Consider the following 22,519-nt stretch of genomic DNA (forward strand, 5'->3'; position numbering starts at 1 on the left):
CTTTAGCAGGAGTTTGTTCCTGCAAGATGGGGCTCTAATAGATTATGCTTTTTGTTATCAATGGTGTAGCTTGTTCCATTTCTTTGCACATTGCAGCTCAAGTGGCTAAATGATATTTTTCTTCCCTAGGCCTGTTTGAGGTCCGTGCCTTGGAGTATTTGGAGACCATTCCAGAGACTGAACCAAGCGGGATGAACAAAATTCTTCGCAGTCTGGGTAAATGTTTGGTTTTGTTGTTGGCCAGGTCAGTTGTTGAGCCTGCATATAAAGGTGTCCACTGAGCAGGTAGAATGCGGCCAAAGGGGGAGCACATTTTCTACCTTGCATAGTCTTTTACTTTTCTCAGGTGCTGCAAATTCCCCAGAATACTCAAAAATGAGCTGCAACTCATTTCTTTACAAATCTATCCCCTGCCAGTAACACTTGGTACTTCTCAACATGCATGTTGAGAAATCTTGGGCTAAAATAAATGGTGGTAGCCCCATCCCTGAAGACATGTAAAACAGGGCCAGATGAAGCATTTGGAAACAATCCTGCATTGGCTGAGAATGAACTAAAGAGCCTTAAGTCATTTCCATCTCAAACTATGATTCTGTTGGCCAAGATGGTTTACATGCTTTTGAAACTTAAGACATTCTGTTTAATTTACTTCTGATTCTGGAGCCTCTTCAGATTCTAATTTGTCTTTTCTTTTCTCTGTAGGAAGTAAAATGAAATTTCTTCAAAGGAAGTGAAAACACAGGTGCTGAAACACTGATGAAGAGGGATGTATTCATCACTTGGACACAAAGAGGAGTTTTGTATACAAATGCTGCCACCTTGTCCAAATTGTGTATCAGATGTACGGATTGAGCTGCAGCTCAGTCCATGGAAAGCTCAAATACTGGGAGAAAATGGAAACAAAAAACTGAGTACAATCCTTCAACTTCATGTGCCTGGTTTCACTGGAGTGTTGTAGAGGCAAACTGGAAATGGACGCAGGTGGAGAACTTGATGCTGGAGACGCTAATCACCTCATCCCCACAGATGGGGAATTTTAAAGGGGAGCTTTTTTTCTTTGTGAAGCTTCAGACTCCATACTTTTGCTGCTTGGCCTGATGAGCCGTTCTTTAGGAAAAGTTTTCTGTTTGGTTAAAACCAATTCAGCATTTAAGGACTAAGCTAATGTAATCATGAGACAGGGCCGTTGGTCATGCTGTGTGAACACTGGCACACAGAGAAGGTTCACGGGGCTGCCTTAGGAGCTGGAAAAATTGCTCTGGCTGCTGTTCGGTTCCCTTTTGCTGTCTCTCCTTCGAGTGCACTACCATATGCATGGCGTATGGTTTTGATAGCACCTACATATTCTTTGTTGGTTGATCTGAACTCAGAAATAGCTTCATTCAATGTAATTTGGACATCCCAGCTGTTTATCACAAAGCTTTACGTTTTTGAAAACCAAGTGGAAATGTCAGCTTATTTTTTGTTGATTTGACCTATACTCTGATTTCACACTGCCCAGTGCTCCTCACCCTTCACACAGACACATGGAATATGCTTGTCCTTTACCTTATTACATACACTTAACTGCTATAAGTTTGGTCTGGGTGACTTCCACAAAACAGAACTGCAATTTTTTGGGGATAAAATGGCATCATCTTCACATAGGGAGCCACAGTAATTCTTTAAATGCTGGCATTAAAATCAACTGTTTAATGTTGAATCAGTGCAAATGACAGGAAAAGTAGCTCAAGGATGCAGATGCTGAGCCAGATATTTTAAAAAAGGATTTTAAAAACAAATCCTTTTTTCCTCTAAACTTTCTCTCTAGCTGCTTTGTGCCTTTACTGTGGAATTAAAAAGTTGGACAAATGTGATTTCTTCCTTTCCTCACCCTGTCTTAGTTCTCTGCTGTTGAGAAATGTGGGTTCCTCAGCATCTGTTGTGGGGGAAGACTATAGATACAGTGGGTGATGGCAATTCAGTCCCATGATGGTTTGAACATAGTTTACAATAGCTGCCTGGGTTTGTATTTAATATATTTATGCCAGTTATTTATTCAAAGTAATTAATAATGTTTCCCTATTGTATTTAGCCAATTAATCAAACCATTTTCTAGGCCTCTGTGGCCCACTGGCTGCAGTTAAAGGATAGTTTCTGATGGAGTTTTATCCTATAAACAGATGTTTACATGTAACTGAAACAGACTGACTGAATGCTGAGTGTGTGTAATATACAGTGACTCCCAATAGTGAAGTGATAAGTCTTCTCTGGTGCTCTAACTTAAGGGCTAAGAGAAAGTACTAGCCCTGGGTGGAGGACCTGGCCCCTGGAATTCATGCACTAGTTTGACCCAGCAGAGATCAATTCCTGTTACAGGATTATAAACAGAATGAGCTTGTGTTCCTCAGTAGAAGTTTGTCTACATCTGAAAACAGCTGTCTGTATCCTAGATACTTTTTCTCCTCAACAAGCAGCCAAGACTTGAGATAAGTTAGGGGTGTGCATGGCTGAATAGTAGAATTCCCTATAAAGCCTGGTAGCTAGAGTTAAGAGCTGAAGCGGAGGCTTTAGCATCTCTCATGCTGGGATGCTGTTTGTTTTTACAAGAAACTTTAGATTTGTTAACTCACTTTTTCCAGTTCTGTTTTAATCTTTCTTTTAAATCTTTTGGTTAGGTCAGAACTAGTTATCTGACAAGCTCATTCTTCATTAAATCTAAGCTCAAGTGTTCAGTTCCAAAATGTGAGTACATAAAATATATTAAAACAATGGCCTTTCGTGGTTAACTAGTTTCTCTGTAGCCCTCAGCAACTTATTACTGTGGCTGTGTGGTAACGGCTAGCCCAGGGTAAGTTCAGCCTGCAGGAGCTACAGCAGGGAGGCTTGTTCTAAATGGAGTCTGCAGCCACCTACAGCTTGTCACTCGCCCTTCCTCAGCCAGCACCCTGGGGGTGGGTAAACTAACCGGGGGTGGCTGCATGCAGGGACCCATCTCCGTTTAGGAACTTTGCCAACATGGCTCCCTTCTGCGTGTGGGGCTGTAGCCTTTCCGCACAACTGCCTAGAGCGGCTACAGCCCTCAGGGGCTGCCTACGTTGCTCCCTCGTCCCTGGCGTAACCCTGCCCCCCAAGCTGTGGCCGAGAGGTGACAAACCAGCGTCAGCTCCTGCCTGGCTGCCGCCAGAGCGTTTGTGCATCTCCCCTCCCCCCCAGCGCTGGGGTGACGGGCACGGGGCCTGTCTTGCTGTCCGCAGCCCCTCCCTGAGGGAGGGCCCGCAACGGCCCCTGCATGGGAGAGCTGGGGCAGCAGCGCTCCCCCCTGCCCTGACGGCGGCGCCTCAACTCCCGGCATCTGAGGAGACACCGCGTGCGAGTGACGCGGCCGCCCGGAAAGTGGCGGGATGAGGCGCTCCAGGTTGCGCGTGCGCGTTGGGCAGCTTCGGAGCGCGTCTCTCTGCGCCTGCGCACCGAGGGCAAGGGACTGGCGCAGGCGCGCTGAGGGCAGTGGTGTGGGGGCCACCGCGCAGGCGCAGCGGAGCGCGCGGTCATTGCTGCTATGTCGGGGCCGGGGCCGGGGCCGGGGCCGGGGCTGGTGGCCGGGGAGGTAGCGGTAGATGCGCTACCCTACTTCGACCAGGGCTACGAGGCGCCGGGCGTACGGGAGGCGGTGAGTGCTGGGTCCCGCCCCCTGGGGTGCACGGCCGGTGTCGTGGGGTACAGGGGAGGGACCTGGAGAAATGTGGACTGGGGGGGGGAATGTGGTACGGGGGGGGAGGGGAGGTGTGTACGGGGTGTGTGTGTGGGGGAATGTGGTACGGGGATGGTACCGGGGGGAGGGGAGGTGTGTGTGGGGGGTACCGAGGGGAGGGGAGGTGTGTGTGGGAGGGGTACCGGGGGGAGGGGAGGTGTGTGTGTGGGAGGGGTACCGGGGGGAGGGGAGGTGTGTGTGCGGGAGGGGTACCGGGGGGAGGGGAGGTGTGTGGGGGGGGGTACCGGGGGGAGGGGAGGTGTGTACGGGGTGTGTGTGGGGGGGGTACCGGGGGGAGGGGAGGTGTGTACGGGGTGTGTGTGGGGGGGGGGTACCGGGGGGAGGGGAGGTGTGTACGGGGTGTGTGTGGGGGGGGGGTACCGGGGGGAGGGGAGGGGAGGTGTGTACGGGGTGTGTGTGGGGGGGGGGTACCGGGGGGAGGGGAGGGGAGGTGTGTACGGGGTGTGTGTGGGGGGGGGTACCGGGGGGAGGGGAGGGGAGGTGTGTACGGGGTGTGTGTGGGGGGGTACCGAGGGGAGGGGAGGTGTGTATGGGGGGTGTGTGTGGGGGGGGTACCGGGGGGAGGGGAGGGGAGGTGTGTACGGGGTGTGTGTGGGGGGGGTACCGGGGGGAGGGGAGGTGAGGTGTGTACGGGGTGTGTGTGTGTGGGGGGGTACCGGGGGGAGGGGAGGTGTGTGCGTACCTGGCAGGCCTGGCCGGGCGGGATCCAGCAGCTGTGATGCAGGGGCGGGACCAGTCGGGGCGTGGAGACACAGAGCCATAACTAACAGGGAACAGCCGCCCAATGCGCAAAGCTGTGGGGACAGAGGAATGATGGGGACCCAAAGCTTGCTCACTCCTGGGGGAGGAAAGCCTACGGCGCATTCTGATCTGCAAGGAAAAATCCCGGACATTTCTTCACACGTCAGAAATACACGCGGACGGAGATCAGAGAACCACAAAAGGGGTCGTGTCCAGGACAACCTGGACGTAACCCTACGGTGCGCTGATCCTGCTCCGCTCTGCTCTCTCTCTAGGCTGCGGCCCTGGTGGAGGAGGAGACGCGACGCTACCGGCCCACTAAGAATTACCTCAGCTACCTGCCGACGCCTGACTACAGTGCCTTTGAGGTGAGCCAGGGCTGGACACACAGGGAGGTGCTGTGGGCAGCCAGAGCCAGGCCTTGAAGTCTCCTGGTTACAGGGTCCTGCCAGGAGGCTGCTGCAGCACAGGCCAGCTGTACCCTCACTGTGGGGCTGAGGTGCAAAGAGAACTGCTGCCATCAATCACTGCATGGCAGGGCTCCGGCCTCTCCTGCCCTCGGGGGTGGGAGCACTCTGGGTCTCTCCTTCCCCCTACTTGGCTGTGGGTAACTGTCTGTTCTGCACCAACAGACGGAAATTATGCGGAATGAGTTTGAGCGCCTGGCAGCTCGGCAGCCCATAGAGCTCCTCAGCATGAAACGGTGAGTGAGAGTCCGCCCACGCGACGTCTGTGAGCCACGTGGGCAAGGCCTGGTCTGGATGGGACCATTTCAGACCCTGGCAGGCCTGCTCTTGCTGACAGATGCTGTGTAGTGCACGATTCTTAGGCCAGGTCTAAGTACAGACCCATACTGGTAAAACTAAGCGACATAGTTATACCTACCTAACCCCCTGTGTTGACAGCGCTATGTCAATGGGGGAGTTTCTCCTCTTGACACAGCTACTGCCTCTCGGGGAGATGGATTAACTGGGGGAAAAACTCTCCTATTGGTGTAGGAGCGTCTTCACTTAAGTGCTACGGCGGCGCAGCTGTATCCGTGCAGCTGCGCCAAAGCAGCATTTTAAGTGTAGACCTGTCCTTATTTGTGCAGCTGCTTTTAATAATGCTTTGTTTTGTTGAAAATGTTGCAGCTTTAATTAGGGCTACTTTTCTTTAAAACATATAGTCACGTTTTCTAACAGGAGGAATAGAGAAGCCAAAATCACATCTTTTTTAAGATGATGCAGCCATGGGGCCTCAGACTTCTTGGCAAGTTCAAATAGCTTCAACCTCTCTCTATTGAAAACTCAGGATTGCCAGAGTGGAGAGACATCCAGCTGAGACACACGATAGGCTGAACACCCTTAAGTTTCAGCAGATAACCTTTCCTGTTGTATAGGTCAGCCCAGCTCTGTTAAATGTACTGACAATTTGAAATGGGAAGCTGCTACTTCTAGCAGTAATAGGCTGTATTTCATTCATTACATTTATTTTGACAAATAGCTACACATTGCATTGTTTCTTACTAAATAAAAATGGACTACAAGACTCCTTCCTCTATTTTCTCTATCTTGATGGCTGGTTCTGAGCATGACTCTTTGGACTCTAGTCTCTGGTAAACAGTAGGTAATGAAGATCCAAAGACAACTAGGCATGTGCTAACTTTTCTAGGCCTTAGAATCCCCTTCCCATCTTCATCTAATATGATCATGATGTGAAGTTCTTGCTTTATAGAAAGCCTGTTTCAAATGTAGTAATACTATAGGGCAGCAATTCTCAAACTTTAGCAACCTGAGTACCCCCATTTTGATTTAAAATTTTTTGCGGACCCCTGAACACCCTGCTGAGCCTGAGATCCCACCCCAACTCTACCCCTTCACCCAAGGCCCCACCCCACCTCTTCCACTCCTCCCTCCCTCCCTCCCAGCGCCACCTGCACCCGAGGAACAGCTGTTCTGTGGTGACTGCAGGGTTGTCCTTAGGGAAAATGGCACCCTGGGTGAACTTGCATTTTGGTGCCCTTGGCCCCCATGGGCATGGCGTGCACCCCTGCTCTAGAGAAGTCACATGGCTCGGCTTTTTGTCCAGTTGCCCCCCTCCAGCTTGGGTCCCCCACATCCAGACACTGCTGCTCCGCCTGCTGTCTCCGCCAGCCCAGCTGGCTCTCTGCAGGTCGCGTAGGAATCAGGCAAACCCTGCGCATGGTGCCCCCTTTGGCAGGCCACCCTGGGGCACTGCCCGTATCACCCACCTGGTGTCGTGCAGGAGGCGCTGGGAGTCAGATGACATGGCCAGCCATGGGAGTTTAATTGCAATGTAGACATACCCTATGATTCTAAGAGCTGCCTGGGTCTGTCCAGTGAGAAATGTTGCTGTAGAAAATTTAAAAATCTCATTTCAGCAAAGAAGACTGACAAGAAGTAGAGAGAGATTAGGTATTTAGTGACATGCCTGCAGTTCTCAGCTAGAGACATTTGAAATCATAATAATTGAGCAAATAAAAGTTGTCCTGCATACAGAGTGCATTGATGACTAGCCCTGAGCTGATGTCTTTCTCTACGTTAGGTTTGACACTTGGTCAGTGTTTGTGCCTCTGAGCAAAACTGGTTCTAGAAGGTCTAAATGGTACGACCTTAATTGTAGTTGAGACACATTTTTCTGGTTGGCTTTATTTCAGGTATGAGCTGCCTGCTCCCTCCTCTGGTCAGAAGAATGATATCACAGCATGGCAAGAATGTGTTAATAACTCAATGGCTCAGCTGGAGCATCAGGCTGTTCGGATTGAGAATCTGGAGTTAATGTCTCAGCATGGCTGCAATGCCTGGAAAGTGTATAACGAGTAAGTAGTCCCTTCTTTTCTTCTGAAAATACTGGACAAAAGTGGTGTCAATTTTCAGTTCTTCAGGTGTTTTCCATATAACTTCTTCAGAATAATCACCGAATTCTATTGAAATGTCTCTCACAACTTCAGAACCTATCCTGGAACCATGGCAGAGTTCATATGATCAGTCTGTATCCTGATGATGATGGTGGAAGGAAACTCTCTCTACCCTTCCTATTGAGACCACAGAAGTGGTTGCATAGCCTGCTGCTGTAGCCCTGCTATTGCCACAACCCTCTCTCTTGTGCCATGCGCCTAACAGTCATATCCTATATTCCAGGCTCTCTCACTGTTCCAAATACAGTGGGGCCCAGGGAGCCCAACAGAAGACAGCTGCAACATGTGCTGGTTTTGTGTCCATCTTTTCAGGGTCCCCAGATCTTCCTCCTCCCTTTCTGCAGAAGAAGTTTAGTTTTACTAGAGGGCAGATTGGAGGAGGGGGACGGGGTTTTAGACCTTACAGTGAAATCTGTCTTGAGTGACTATTAAGGGAACCAGCCAGAATCTGCTTTCCTCAGTGGTTCTCAAGCTAATTTGTGGAGCCCTTCCTGGGTGGTTTGCAGAATGGAGTATGTTAAAACCTAGACAGAGACAGGATTGAGGCATTAACAGAGATGTCTGAGAGAAGCTCTGAGTTCTACAGAATGAAAGAGGTTGGAGAATTCCTGGTAGATGTTTGTGCCCTTAACTGAAGTGTAAGGTGGGAAACTGAAGCATGAGTCCACCCAAATTTATGCTTAGTCAGGCTTTGTCTTTGATTCTATCTGAAAATGTACAAATATTGTCACTTATAGTTTCTGATCATATTTATGTGACAAATAACAAACAGATAAAATGGAACAGGTAGGGTCCCAAGTTACTGAGTCCAGGATACCAGGACGCTCTTCTCCACTTCATGATGGTCATCTCAGTCTCTGGACAGATACTCTCCAACTTCAGTCCTCGTTCACTGTGTTTTTTTTTTTATACTTTCCACATCACATATGCATTAGCTTTCTTCCAATCAACATTAAGCACCATGTCTTACATAACACGTACAATACGCATGCACAAACTTCAATGTATGTAACTTATGTTGTCCACATTATCTTTGTGTCACCTTACTCCTGCTTTTCCCAGTACTGGGACTTTCTGGCATGACATTTTGTGTATTTTATTGCACTGATTACCTTTCTCTTGTCTGTGTCCTCCAACCCAATACATTCTGTGAACAAAATAAAATGTCCTGTCAGTTGTAAACAATCATTTAAGCAAGTCTTCCTAAGAGAGAAATTGGCATGATTCATGTCAAGGAAAGACTAGGCCAGAACCTTAGCATAAGTATTACACTGGTCTATCCAACTCATTCTCTATACATGGTCATAAACTATTAACATTAACAAAATGTAAACTTTTTTTTAACATTCAGCAGTTTTTCATCTTTGGATATCATAGTTCAATATGTATGTGTCCTAAATTATTCATTAACCTTTATTTTTCTTATTTGAGTAGGAAAATTATGGGGAATAATGTGCGCCAATTTGAGCATATTCTTATCTTTTCAAATACAGGTTTCCAAGGGACTTTTTGCTCAAAGTTTAGCATCACACTTATAAATCAATAAAAAGTCTTGTCAGTAATTTTGCCTGTTGCATTTTGAGGTGCATTTTTCAGTTTAGGGCCTATGTGTTTAATTGTTCCCCAGCAGGTCAACCCAAATCATGCAGGGTTACTGTAAAATTATTGTATAAGATACAGTGTGCCTCTTCAAGGTGAGGTGCAAATATCAGACATCTTGGCCTGGGTGGGGAGTATGACCATCATGTTGCTTATGTCATTTGGGAGAAATAAATGACATACCAGTCTTTGTTTTTCCTTGCTTCCCTCTGTTGATTGTATAGCTCTGAGTGAGCTGATAAATTAATGTGTTCTCCTGTTTTTACACTTTTCATCTTTGCTTATTAGACACCTGGTTCATATGATCGAACAAGCTCAGAAAGAACTACAGAAATTGAGGTAAGTGCTGCCCTTTCTCATCCTTATGTTCAAACTTGGAAGGAACTCTAATGGGAATTCCCCAATAACTGATATAGAAAGGCCTCGACTCATCCCTAGGCTGCTGCCAGGGTTGTAGAGAAGAGGGTCTGGTCATGTTTCTTTTGGTTTTGTGCTGAAGCAGCAGGTGGTGAATTAGTCCATTTTTGGACAAACTTACTACAATTCCTCCTGTTTCCAATCCACACAAACTGTTTCTGCCTGGACCCCTACTCAGAACAGGAACCAGCAGTTGTAGGATCCTCCTTGAAGAACAGCTACTGGTAATGGGTTCCGACTGCTTGGAGTTATTTTTGTCCAGAGGATTTCAATAATCTTGGCAGGTCTATGTGGTGGTTAGTGTGAGGTTTGACTTGTTGATTGCTTTGATCAGGGCTACAGCCTTGAATAGATAGCAAATGCAGATTGGTCACCAGTGGAGGGTGTAGGGAACAGGGGTGACCTGATCATGGCAGCTCATCCTGCTGAGATGGACTGGTACGTTCCGTACAAGCAGGAGCTTTTTCATTGATTATATCTTCAGACTCAGATACAGCAAATTACAATAGTCCAGTCTGAAGGTGACAATCTCATGAAACACTGTGTGGATCCTTGTCAGAGGGAAGGGTGAAGTTGCCTAGCAAGCCATTTCTCACCACTGCCTGCTTTTCTTGGGCAATTTAGGATTAGTTTCTGAGATACAGTGAGTGTGGGAAGCAGGGGTGATAGGGCTTTTTGATATGGCATTTGTTCCAGAACAAACTTGGATATGCAGTCTGGGTCTTTGCTTTTCGTGCCCTAGTAGCATGTTTGAGTTTCATTTTAGAGAATTTTATGTCCGCAGTCCGCTTTCTCTTTAGACGTGGTACTTAGGTTTAGTTTATATGCATGCCTGTGACTGAGCTTCATGCTTCTGGTGCTGTGCATTTGGGTATCCAGGATCCTTTCCAGTAGCTGAGTAAGAGAGCTGGGTTGCATTTCAAGCACAATAGCAAATGTTAAACTTCCAGGGGAGCAGAAAAAGTGAATGCAATTGTGTGGTTAAACAAGTAACATTTTCTCCCAGGAAAAACATTCAAGATCTCAACTGGCAGCGAAAGAACATGCAGCTCACAGCTGGGTCTAAGTTACGAGAGATGGAGTCAACGTAAGTGTCTAAAATCTCCTTCTCTTAATCTAATTCTTCCCCAAATACACATTCTGCATGGGTTTTTTTCTCCCTCTGAGAGGATAGCCTCCGACAGGCTTTTGGTGACCCAGTTAGATGTCTTCACAGGATTGGCATCACCTTGTGCATCTTTTATCAGGGAACAACACTAGCTGCAAGTAATAGTTGTTTAACTGGGTAAGTGTGGCTGCTTGAAGCAGTGACTGAATAGGGAGGGCAGAGGACACATTAGCAATTTGAAATCACCTACAGAACTTACTTTGTTTCTAAAACTCTTCGTTTTCTAACTGTCAGGAATCTGAATGTGTCAGGTTTTGCACATTGTGGTTTAACATCAAGTAAAGAGAATGAACGTTCCATCACTTAGTCTGTTTAAGTTGGTCATATGTAGTGGCTGAAGTTTATCAGATATTGAGGAACTGCTTTCTTGTTTGTATCTAATGGACTGATCCAAAGGCGCAGCTACCTTGCTTTAATTATAGAAACAGTTATTGCTCTGAACAGTCTTAATTAGTATTTAAATTTTGGTTTTTATATGTTCTGTTCCAGGTGGGTGTCTCTGGTCAGTAAAAACTATGAGATTGAGCGAACGATTGTGCAACTAGAAAACGAAATCTTACAAATTAAACAGCAGCATGGGGAGGCCAACAAGGAGAACATCGAGCAAGACTTCTGAGGTCTGACTCCTGCCATTCACTGCAGCACATTTGCAACTTTTTTGTGTGGAGAGGCCACGTGTCCTTAGGCTCTCTAATATCTGCATGTGTAATGAGATGGAAAACCATCATCAGCGTTCAGTTTCTTGTTTTAAAGACTAGGAGGAGGTAGAGCAGATTCAGGAAAAAAAATCCTGCTCCATAGACTGAATGCACAAGGATTTCATGTGTGAATCTTTGGTTCTTGGACAGAACCATATTTAATTGTTTTTGTATTTCTTATACCTGAAATAAACATTTTTCTAACTTTCTTTGGCTTCTGATAGCCGTAAACATCTGAGCATTGTCAGATACTAAACCTCATGTAGGTACCTTAACCTTGTACGCATGTTTCATTTCATAAGAGCCATTAGAGAGCATGATATTATCAAGGCCATAGATGGAACAAGTTCTTTCTTGAGACAACGTTTTGAATTTACTGATGAGAGTGGATTCATTGCTGTGGTTTCTATCTCCATGACCTTTAGAAGGAGCTTTTGCTGGTCTTTGCAAAAGCTGTTGTTTGCATTTCATGGCACTTTGGCTTGTCTGGCAGATCTAGGGTTTGCTGCTTTGATCTCATTCTTTCTCTCATCTAGACTGTCTATCTTTTTCAGTGTATAAGGCACCTGTCCATAGTTCTAGGTGCAGTTTTTAAATTACACCATAGGTCTTGCTGCAACTACTCAAAGGGCAAAATGCTGTCCAACATTTTTCAGCCACATACGATATCATGGCACAGAAGGAAGAAACAACCCTGACTAGTGACAGTGCAAGAAAAGTTAACGTTAATAGTTTATTGCAAGTCACTGGCCATTCTGTAAGAGGAACTGGAGCATGTACTTAATCTAAAGGAATGAATGAATGGCCATATTCTAATAGCAAGTGTGCATCACGAATTCAGACTGAGTAGATTTCCCTTAGTAATAAACAGGATACAGTTATGTGTGAACCAAAAAGAGAAATATATTTGATTCTTAACAGTACAGTTAAAGCTTTCTAAAGAGATTAAAATTCTTGCCTTATTTTTATTTGTATCAGCCACAGACTCCTGTGTAATGGCTAGATCTTTGATTGCCATGTGGATAATGATGTCAAATATAGCTGTCAGAATATCGCTTTCCTGCTGGAAGCCTGGTGTGACTTCTCTCCTACTGGTAGCCTGACCTTCTCTCCTACTGGTAGTCTAGTGTGGTCCCCTGCTGCCCTCCTCCCTTACAGCTGTGAATTGCTTCCTGTTGCCTCTTAATCTGCATGTCACCTCCAATTCTGAATATGAACATAAAATCCAGCTACAGTGGATTAATATAAAATATCCATGTTGTTAGTTTCTTAAACCAGGAGTTTAAATGAACAAGGTGCTCTGCTCTTTGTGAGTCAACTTACCTGACAGAGAAAAATTTTATACTAGATCACTGGCTAAGTTGCCAAAGGTAGCTACTCTTCCCTCATGGGGATAGATACCCATCCCTCTACCAGTTTTAAAATACAGAATTCACTGCCTCAAATCAGTCTAATGCAGTCATTTCTACAACTGATTCTTTGCTGCTTACTCAAACCCAAGTATTTGCTATGCTTGTCCCTCTGTTTCTGTTTCAGAACTAGCACTCTTGAAATCTTATGAAGAGAGTGTCTTACATTAATCACAGTTTTTCCCAAGCACTCTAGGATATAATGAAATGGTCAGACCTTATACCAAAATACTATGCTCCTGCTACAAAATGTAACTCTGAAGTTTCAGGTACCGTGATGCTGTTGCATCCTTTTTGTCCTGATAGCCACACGCACAATCGTTGCATCCATGTTATTACAAGTAAGTCCTTTTCTTTCTAGGCATTTTAAAATTTGGCTTTCATGGTGGTATTTTGAATGCCAGAGCTCTGCTTTTATACGGCAACTACTGCTGAAAATTATTTGTATTGCAGCGGTGCCTTGGAGCCCCAGTCAGGGACTAGGCCCCATTACACTTGGCATTGTACTAACACAACAAAAATTGGTACTCAGTTTTGTTTACATCCATATGCATAACTGAAATGTGCACCTACTGCCATGTCCAATATCCTGTTAACTTTAGCCCAGGCTCCCTCCTATACCCTGGGTATTTGTGGATGGGAAAGGGAGACTTATGATAAAGTACAGAAGAAATATAGTGCCCAGTAAGGGTCCTTCAGTATGCTGGGGCGAGGGAGTGCAAAGGAAGGTTGGCACCTCAGTGTTGACCCTATCTTAAATTCAAACGTAAGCATTCTTTAATGCAGTCTTTATCTCATTTGTGTTAATCAACAGGACACCTTGCTGCTTTGGCCGCTCGATGGAGAAGTAGGTGATTGTCAGTGTAAAAATATAGGGAGCCCTCTTTAATAGAAAGCCCCACCACAATTCCATGGAACCGTGATCATTTGAATAGGAGGGGAGGAAATTTCCCTAAATCACATCAGGCAGCTTGGTAAGTTTTTGCTCTGAGACACATCGTTTTGGGATCTTCACCCTTTGCAAGCCCCAGTTGATTTGCTCAGAGAAATTTATGTAATGTGTTGTCAGTGATGCTGTGACTCTTGTGAGAAGCAGAGAAGTCTCTCAAAAATAAGTTTCTTACCTTGTCCATATGTATTCCATTCCTGGCTGTCATGTGCTCTGCCAAAAGTTTCTGATCTCAGCGGTGTCTGTTGGAGCCACACCTGTGCCTTGATTGCCCTCATTCCCCACCCGTAAGGGCATACAGAGTGAAGTAGGACCAGCCATCCCTCAGTTCCTTTGCCAAGGAGAATCAGAATCCAGGAGTTAACAGACTCCTTAGGAGTGGGAAAGGAGGCTGGATGATGGATTACATATTGACAAAGCAGCTTGAAGAACCACATTTATTATAGAGTAGGTATCCTTTCTTCCATATGTATTCCACTCTAGGTGACTAACAAACAGTGACTTGATGTGGAGGAGGTGGGTGCTCAGAATCTGCAAAACCAGTGATTGTAAGACAGCTTTGCCAAAATGGGCATCCAACTGGGAAGCCTCAATGAGGGAATAGTGTTTTGTAAATGCATGTACTGATCCCCAAGTAGGATTCCCTGCAGATTTCAAAGGTGGAAAACCTTTCAAAGAAACCACAGATGCAGCCTGCACCCTAGTCAAATGGGCTCTGCCCTGACTTGGTGGGTAGGTTTCTAAACTAGCTAGTGTTGGGATTCCCTCTGCGACCTTTCCATGTGGCTTATCCAGAACACCTGGTCCAGTTCTGGGAAAAGACTTTATCCAGTTCTCTAGGATCCAAAAAACTCAGTTCAGATCCAGCTCATCACTCAGGTTACTTCATTAGGCACTTAACAGCTCTTTGCCCAAGGTGGCCAGACGAAGGTGCTGGGAGTTTAGGTACAGGATGAGCCATAATCCCAATTCATGTCACACACTACACAGTTTATACACATATTTCCTAGCTACTTATAGCTATACTTTTTCTATATGAGGACAAATCACTTTGCAGATTAGTTAAGGCAAACTTATCAGTTCATTGTGTTCCTGCCTATTTGGTTTACTATAAACACACCTACAATAGTTAGTTGTGTTAATTTCTCTCTTCCCATACTTACTGTAAATATTCACAGTAGCTAGTGGTGTCAGCAATTACTTGTTTGGGCTTGTCTTAACTTGGGCCTACTCATGTCAGCTAAATTAGCCCTACAGCGAGCTTATAACATAGTAATCCAATCAGAGACCCATTTTGAAAGCCTTTGGGATGATGTAGCTTGACCCGTAACCCTATCTGCAATAGCAGAAGCAATAAACAGTCTAGGAGAGACCCTGACTGTTTTGGTTGTATCAAGGTAAGTGGAGAGAGTTCTGAGTACATCTAAGGTATGAAGCCTAGCCTTCCCTTGTTCGGAATGTGATTTTAGGAAAGAACACCGATAAGGTGGGTCATCTGGTTTAGATGAAGTCAGAGATCACATTGGGTAAAAATTCTTGTTGAGGTCCTGTGGAAGACAGTGTATGGTGGGTCTGCCACAAGTACCTGCATCTCCCCTAACATTTGGGCTGATAGCCTTTTTAGTGGCAATCACTATCTCTATTAAAAGGTAGTTTAGCGAGCATGATGCCAAGGACTCAGAGGGAACCCATCAAGCTAGCTGAAACCACATTGAGATTTCAGGCAGGAGAGGGGTTCTAGGACTGGAAGATATACATGAACTAGTCCTGCACCTACTGTCAGTCTTGTGGAATCTTTTATGCTTTGAATTAGAATGTTGAAAATATCAGCAGAGCAGCTTCTTTCCACTGTGGTTAACCAGCCAGCGTCCATGCTGTGACATACTGAGGGGATGGGTCTGGATGAAAAATGTGTTTTGGGAACTTGTCAGGAATCAGAGCTAGTGTTACGGGTGTATATTAGTTAATGCGTGTTGTTTGGAACAAGCAGTATAGCCCCATTACACTTTGTAGTTGCTTCTTCCAAACAATATCTGCATAGTGATATGAAGACAGAACTGTATTTTGTCTAATTTTGTATGTAGTCTTATGGTTTGTTCTCTTTAATTTTCTGTCTTCTGTATGATTGTCATTTGCGTTGCTATTAATGTGCAGCAGAAAGATATGTAATGAAATGACTATATACTTTATTTAAAAGTGAACAGCAAAACAACCCGTCACCAAAGCCTGTTCACAGTATGAATATTTATGAAGCCTCAGACTGCTGGCAAGGAGGCCAGTACAACCACACTTACTTTTAGGAAGTTATGAAAAACTTAATCTGAACCAGTAAGGAGGGAAAACAAAAGGCTGACAGCTGATGGAGAACATGAAACACTTGGTGGGGTATGTGAAAACAGTGATACAAGCAGGAAGGAACTGAGTAGCAAATTACAGTTTTGGTCCTAAATTTAACAGTTTTGATTGATTTATTCTAGACTAACTCTTAATTCTTATCACTTGGATTAGTGATGAGGTACCACAACCCACTATTTCAATGTTGTGCTTATCCAGTAAATTATTTTTATAACTCAGATAGTAATATTAAAAACAGGTCTGTTGCTTATTCGTAACCAATTAGTATTTATTAATTCACCACAGACAATAGGCGTTGTCAGTAAGAGTAAACAGTATTTTAATCAAATGAGCACATAAGCTAGGTCTATAACAAAATACAGCTTGAGAAAGGAAAAAGACAATTACTGTGGTTTCTTTGACACAAAATTATTAACTATAAAACACAAATGAAAAATTATCTTGTAATCTGTGAACAAGTACTATATCTCAGATGAGGTAATTTTATAAGAAATAAGGAACTGGTCAAACTGAGCCACGGTAATTCACACTATTTACCATTCTCTACAAAATGAGACCTTTTAGGTTTCAGCCCAATACAGGGGAGAGATGAATAGGTATGAAAAACTACTTGAGAGGAATAATTGTTTTTCTACTCCCTGCCAAGTTTATCTGGGCTCATAAGATAGACAAACCAATACATACATGGCTTGGCCTGTAATTAGCCCCCAAACTTATTCACTTGGTAACTGAAAGACCCAAATAGAATGACCTTACCTATAATTTTAAAAAAAGTGAACAAAAGGCAACTTTTAAATTTTGCCACTCCTCTCAACTGCTGGTTCATGAGGCAGCGGGTGTTGAGGGTCAGGGTACTGCCTGTTCCTTTAGATTCAAGCTCTTCTTTTTGGTTTCTGTCCGGTCTGGTGTTTGGCTTCAGTTTATTTTTTCTAAAATCCTTTTTGGAGTTTACATAAGCACTGTCTCCTCCACATTGCTTTCAACCTCCAATATAGAACCAAATCCTGTTCATAAAGGGGCAGCCTCAATTCACCAAAATGAAATGCTAAACAGGGAGCCACTTTCTTTTTAACAGAACGTCTAACTGCGCTTCTGAAAACAATGTTGCATATAAATTCATTCCAATAATTACTGTGGGATCTTTACATTAACTTTTATATATGTATTTTTTAAACATCCTATCTCAAGTGAGCAGGAGCATTTGAACCCTCAAAACCCCAGCACCACCTGCTTCCAGTTCAGCTACAGTAGCGACTAGTAAGGATTAGTCGTGGTGTTAGCCACTGGCCTGGCCACCGTGGGAAGGGCAACATGAATTGCATGGCCCGTAGGTCACCCACCGGTGTGTGAGATGACAGTGGGATGCTGGCCATTGGGTTTGGTTTCTTTTCTTGGTGCTGCGATGAGCATGGTCCAGTGGTCACCGACAATGAAACCAAAGGTAACGGTGCCCGTTGGGATCGCTGGCAGGGGCAAACCAGGCCCTCCGGGTGAACGGCATCAGCCTGGAGCCGCTGGCGCTGACCGCTCAGCAGAGCGGCCGCAGCGGAGTCAAACCTTGCTGGGGGGCGACACGGAGTCACTCCCGCTTGTGGCGGCTGACGGACGCGCCTGAGCTGGGGGCGAGGGGCTGGGCCTGGGGCGGCCAGGGCCTGGGCGGACAGCCGCCCGTGGACAGGCCTGAGGGAAGAGCCTCTCCCCCTCCGCCCCCACGGACCGGCCCGGCCTGGGCACTGCCCACCCGCGGGGCGGGACCGGGCTCCGGCTCTGCGGGAGAGCGGAGAAGGCCCCGCCTTGCGCCGCTGCCCGCCACGCTCTGTGCCGTGGCCGGCAGCCCGCTTCCACCCCGGGAAGCTGATTGGCTGCAGCCCCTAAGGGAGCCCATGGCTCAGCCAGTCGGGCTGAAGAGGGGAGCCTGGCGAAGAGGAAAGGAAGCCCCGCCCCTCGTTGCCCCGCCCCTTTCCGCGCCCGCTCGCCGCCGCAGCTGATGCCGAGCCGAAGAGCGAAGCAGCTTCACGGCGCCTCCTTGCTCCAGCCAGGGAGGAACGCTATGCGCACGCGCCGCTGCTGCCCAGGGCCATGCCGTACGCGCTCCCTCCAAAGTCGCGGGCACGCTCGGCACGCTGTGCGCGTTCCCTTGAAGTGGCGTGTCGGCCGCGCGCTCCACGCTGCCCGCGCTCTGTAGCCGCGGCGTGTCGGGTGCGCGCCTCGCTCGGCCACGTGCCCAGCCCCGCCCCTGCGCCGCCTGCCGCGTACCTGCCGGGCACGAGCACGCAGCGTGTGCGGGAGCCCGGTGACGCGGGGCGTGCGGGCGCAGGCGCGGAGCTGTGCGTGCGCGGAGCGGGGAGTCGGGTTCAAAGGAGGAAACATGGCGGAAAACAAAGGAGGCGGCGGGGAGGGGGCCGCGGAGCCCGGCCCGGACGGTGGCGGCCAGGAGCCCGCGGCCGCGTCCCCCTCCGGCTCCGCCCCGCCCGCGCCCGCCGTCGCCCCGCCCGAGGAGCGCGAGAGCCCCGGGGCGGCGGCCGAGAAGGGCCCGGCGGAGGCGGAGGCCGCGGCAGGCCCCGGCCCCAGCCCGGTGCCCCCCCTGCCGGCGGCCGCGCCGGCCCCGCTGTCGCTGCTGGACACCTGCGCCGTGTGCGCGCAGAGCCTGCAGAGCCGGCGGGAGGCCGAGCCCAAGCTGCTGCCCTGCCTGCACTCCTTCTGCCGCCGCTGCCTGCCCGAGCCCGAGCGCCAGCTCAGCGTGCCCGTGCCGGGCGGCGCCAACGGCGACATCCAGCAAGGTGAGGCCGGGCGGCGGGACCGGGCGCCTCGGGCGGGGCGGCGGCGGCCGGCGGGACGGGGCCCGCCTCGCCCGGCGCCCCTGGGGCCGGGGCCGGGCGGGGGCCTGCTCCGCGCCCTGCCCACGACAGGCGGCACAGGTCGGGGTTGGGTTCTTGCCGGAGGGACCGAGCCCCGGGCTGGGCATGGGCCCGGGTCCGAGCTGCCGGGAGCGCCGAGCCTCCGCGAGTCCGAATTGTTCCGCGCTCTGTGGGAAGCGGAGCGCCCGCGCCCGGTGTGCGGAGCGACTCCCGCAGCGCTCTCTGCCTTCCCCGGGCACCCGGCGCTGCCGCTGTGCCGTGAACTTGGGGGCCGAGGCGGTCAGGCTGAGCCTCCCTGAGCAGAGGGAGAGTCCCGAATCTGGCATGTGAGCCTTTGGGGGCTTATTAGCTGCAGCTCTGTTGGGAACTACCCACGCATAGTCTCGAAAAATAGACTCGTTTAAGAAACCTAGAGAGCTTCATGGAGCCCTCCCCCAGTTTTGTCTTAATTTAGTTCAGTTTGGAACAGCCTTTGTTTGCAAGTAGTGGTGTAGGATAAGAATTAAAATCTATGCACCCTTATGCCGTTGATTGGATGTATTTTGTTGATTCGATCATTTTAAGAATATGCTGTAATACGCAATACTGATTTTGTGGTAATTTTATGTTTGGGCTAAAAGGTGGTTTGGGAAGGATTAAGTATGTATTTGGGCTACCTTTAGTTTGCCAACCTGTTCATTCACAGTCATGCTAAAATTGCATCTTTGTGTTGTCATCCATTTTGGCACAGTTAGATGGAATGAGGATGGCAAAATTCATGTAATATGTATGGTGGTTTTCTTATGTTTATCTCTTTTTTGAATGGTGTCAGAGTAGCAGCCATGTTAGTCTGTATTCGCAAAAAGAAAAGGAGTACTTGTGGCACCTTGGAGACTAATAAATTGGTTAGTCTCTAAGGTGCCACAAGTACTCCTTTTCTTTTTTGAATGACCTATGTGATAGTTCATATGACACTCATACTGTATGTTCCTGGAAGATGACAATCTTGGCCTCGTAGTTAAACAGACACTGAAAACTTTCTTGGCTAGTCTTCTCAAATAATTTTGTCTCTGGTAGTTATAATGTGAATGCCAACAACAATTTGGAGAACTTAACTTCATTTGAATCCTGGTTACTACTTGGTTTCTTTCTAGAAGAATCTGCATGTGCATGTTAGAGATGCTGTGTCCATTGGTATAATATTTCCATGTTCGATTGGGATACATAATGGGATTTATTTCTAAACTTGATTAAAACTGAAAGTTAGCATATGTTTTGAAACTTTCAGGCTTTTAGATATTTAAATTACCATTTTAAAAGCAGTTTTTACAAATAGTTATTTTGGTTTGGTTATAAGGAACACTCTTGGGAACATTTTCATGAAAGGGCCCCTTTTCCAGTTTTACAACTGTTTAAAAAAATTTGCTCATTTAAATGAAATGCACCTAAATGCAACTTTTTGTAAAACGCTATTTATTTTCATCAGTATTCAACAATAAGAAATAATGTAGGGCTGTCAAGCGATTACAAAAATTAAGTGCGATTAACTGTGCTGTTAAACAGTAATAGAATACCATTTAAATATCTGGGTGTTTTTCTACATTTTAAAATGTATTGATTTCAATTACAAAACAGAATACAAAATACAAAGTATACAGTGCTCACTTTATATTTATTTTTGATTACAAATACTTGCACTGTAAAAAACAAAAGAAACAGTATTTTTCATTTCACCTAATTCAAGTACTGTAGTGCAATCCCTTTATCATGAAAGTTGAATTTACAAATATAGAATTATGTACAAAAAAATAACAGCATTCAAAAAAAAACAATGTAAAACTTTAGAGTCTACAAGTCCACTAAGTCCTACTTCAGCCAATGGCTCAGACAAACAAGTTTGGTTACAATTTGCAGGAGATAATGCTGCCTGCTTCTTGTTTACAATGTCACCTGAAAGTGAGAACAGGCGTTTGCATGGCACCATTGTAGCTGGCGTCACAAGATATTTACGTGCCAAATGCGCTAAAGATTCATATGTCCCTTCATGCTTCAACCACCATTCCAGAGGACATGCGTCCTTCCAGATGACGGGTTCTGCTCGATAACAATTCAAAGCAGAGTGGCCCGAAGCATGTTCATATTCATCATCTGAGTAATATGCCACCAGCAAAAGGTTGATTTTCTTTTTTGGTGGTTCAGGTTCTATAGTTTCTGCGTTGGAGTGTTGCTCTTTTAAGACTTCTGAAAGCATGCTCCACACCTCGTCCCTTTCAGATTTTGGACTGCACTTCAGATGCTTAAACCTTGGGTCCAGTGCTGTAGCTATTTTTAGAAATCTCACATTGGTACCACCTTTGCATTTTGTCAAATCTGCTCTGAAAGTGTTCTTAAAACGAACATGTGCTGGATCATCATCCGAGACTGCTATAACATGAAATATATGCAAAAAGAAAAGGAGTACTTGGGGCACCTGAATGCATCCGATGAAGTGAGCTGTAGTTCACGAAAGCTTATGCTCAAATAAATTTGTTAGTCTCTAAGGTGCCACAAGTCCTCTTTTTTTCTTTTTGCAAATACAGACTAACACAGCTGCTACTCTGAAACATGAAATATATGGCAGAAGGTTGGTGAAACAGAACAGGAGACCTACAATTCTCCCCCAAGGAGTTCAGTCACAAATTTAATTAACACATTTTTTTAAATGAGCATCATCAGCATGGAAACATGTCCTCTGGAATGGTAGTCGAAGCATAAAGGTGTGGCATACCAGTGTTTAGCGTATCTGGCACGTAAATACCTTGCAACGCCAACTACAAAAGTGCCATGGGAATGCCTGTTCTCACTTTCAGGTGACATTGTAAATAAGAATCAGGTAGCAGTATCTTTCGTAACTGTAAATAAACTTGTTTGTCTGAGTGGCTGAAAAAGGAGTAGGACTGAGTGGATTTGTAGGCTCTAAAGTTTTACATTGTTTTGTTTTTGAGTGCAGTTACTTAACAAAAAAATCAACATTTGTAAGTTACACTTTCACAATAAAGAGATTTCACTACAATACTTTTATGAGGTGAATTGAAAAATACTATTTTGTTTATCTTTTTACAGTGCAAATATCTAATTAAAATATGAAGTGGACACTGTACACTTTATATTCTGTTTCAGAGTAGCAGCCATGTTAGTCTGTATCTGCAAAAAGAAAAGGAGTACTTTTGGCACCTTAGAGAGTAACAAATTTATTTGAGCATAAGCTTTCGTGAACTACAGCTCACTTCATCGGATGTGTAATAGAAATCAATATATTTGAAAATGTAGAAAAAATTCAAAAATATTGAAGAATAAGTTTTAATTGGTATTCTGTTTAATAGTGTGATTAATCATGATTAATTTTTTTGAGTTAATCGCATGAGTAACTGCGATTAATTGACAGCTCTAAAACAGTGTCATTCTTTTCATCACTGAAACTTTTCAGACATTTGTGTTCGCAACTCAAGCTACTTCTTTTTAATAAAACTTGGTTTGGCCTTAGTCTTCAATCAGAATAAGTGCTTTGGCAGGTTTGAAGAATTTTAGGTTAGAAACATCATTAGATATTTGTATATGGTCTGCACATGGTATGAAATACACACTGAGCTGCAGAGCTCCAGCTATGTACTTATGATCTAAACAGTAATGGTTCTC

At 46.0% G+C, this 22,519-nt stretch overlaps 3 protein-coding genes across 3 annotated transcripts in view; all 3 read left to right on the forward strand.

Moving 5' to 3' along the window:
* DENND2C (DENN domain containing 2C) overlaps positions 1-2,519 on the forward strand; it is a 45,613-nt gene extending 43,094 nt beyond the window's left edge. The window contains exons 19-20 of the mRNA XM_074935822.1: positions 130-216; positions 703-2,519. Coding sequence (XP_074791923.1) covers positions 130-216; positions 703-734 — 119 coding nt within the window. The 3' untranslated portion in view covers positions 735-2,519. The remainder of the gene's footprint in view (positions 1-129; positions 217-702) is intronic.
* Positions 2,520-3,486: 967 nt separating this feature from the next.
* BCAS2 (BCAS2 pre-mRNA processing factor) lies at positions 3,487-12,260 on the forward strand. Its single transcript, XM_074936500.1, has 7 exons — positions 3,487-3,649; positions 4,768-4,860; positions 5,125-5,195; positions 7,152-7,313; positions 9,300-9,350; positions 10,435-10,515; positions 11,086-12,260. Exons 1-7 carry the CDS (start codon positions 3,539-3,541, stop codon positions 11,210-11,212), a joined length of 696 nt encoding a protein of 231 aa, XP_074792601.1. The 5' UTR covers positions 3,487-3,538; the 3' UTR covers positions 11,213-12,260.
* Positions 12,261-18,375: 6,115 nt separating this feature from the next.
* Positions 18,376-22,519, forward strand: part of TRIM33 (tripartite motif containing 33) — a 79,688-nt gene continuing 75,544 nt past the window's right edge. The window contains exon 1 of the mRNA XM_074935870.1: positions 18,376-18,787. Within this exon, the coding sequence (XP_074791971.1) occupies positions 18,376-18,787 (412 nt within the window). The remainder of the gene's footprint in view (positions 18,788-22,519) is intronic.

This window comes from Natator depressus, chromosome 21 (assembly GCF_965152275.1).
Source record: "Natator depressus isolate rNatDep1 chromosome 21, rNatDep2.hap1, whole genome shotgun sequence".
Lineage (NCBI taxonomy): Eukaryota > Metazoa > Chordata > Testudines > Cheloniidae > Natator > Natator depressus.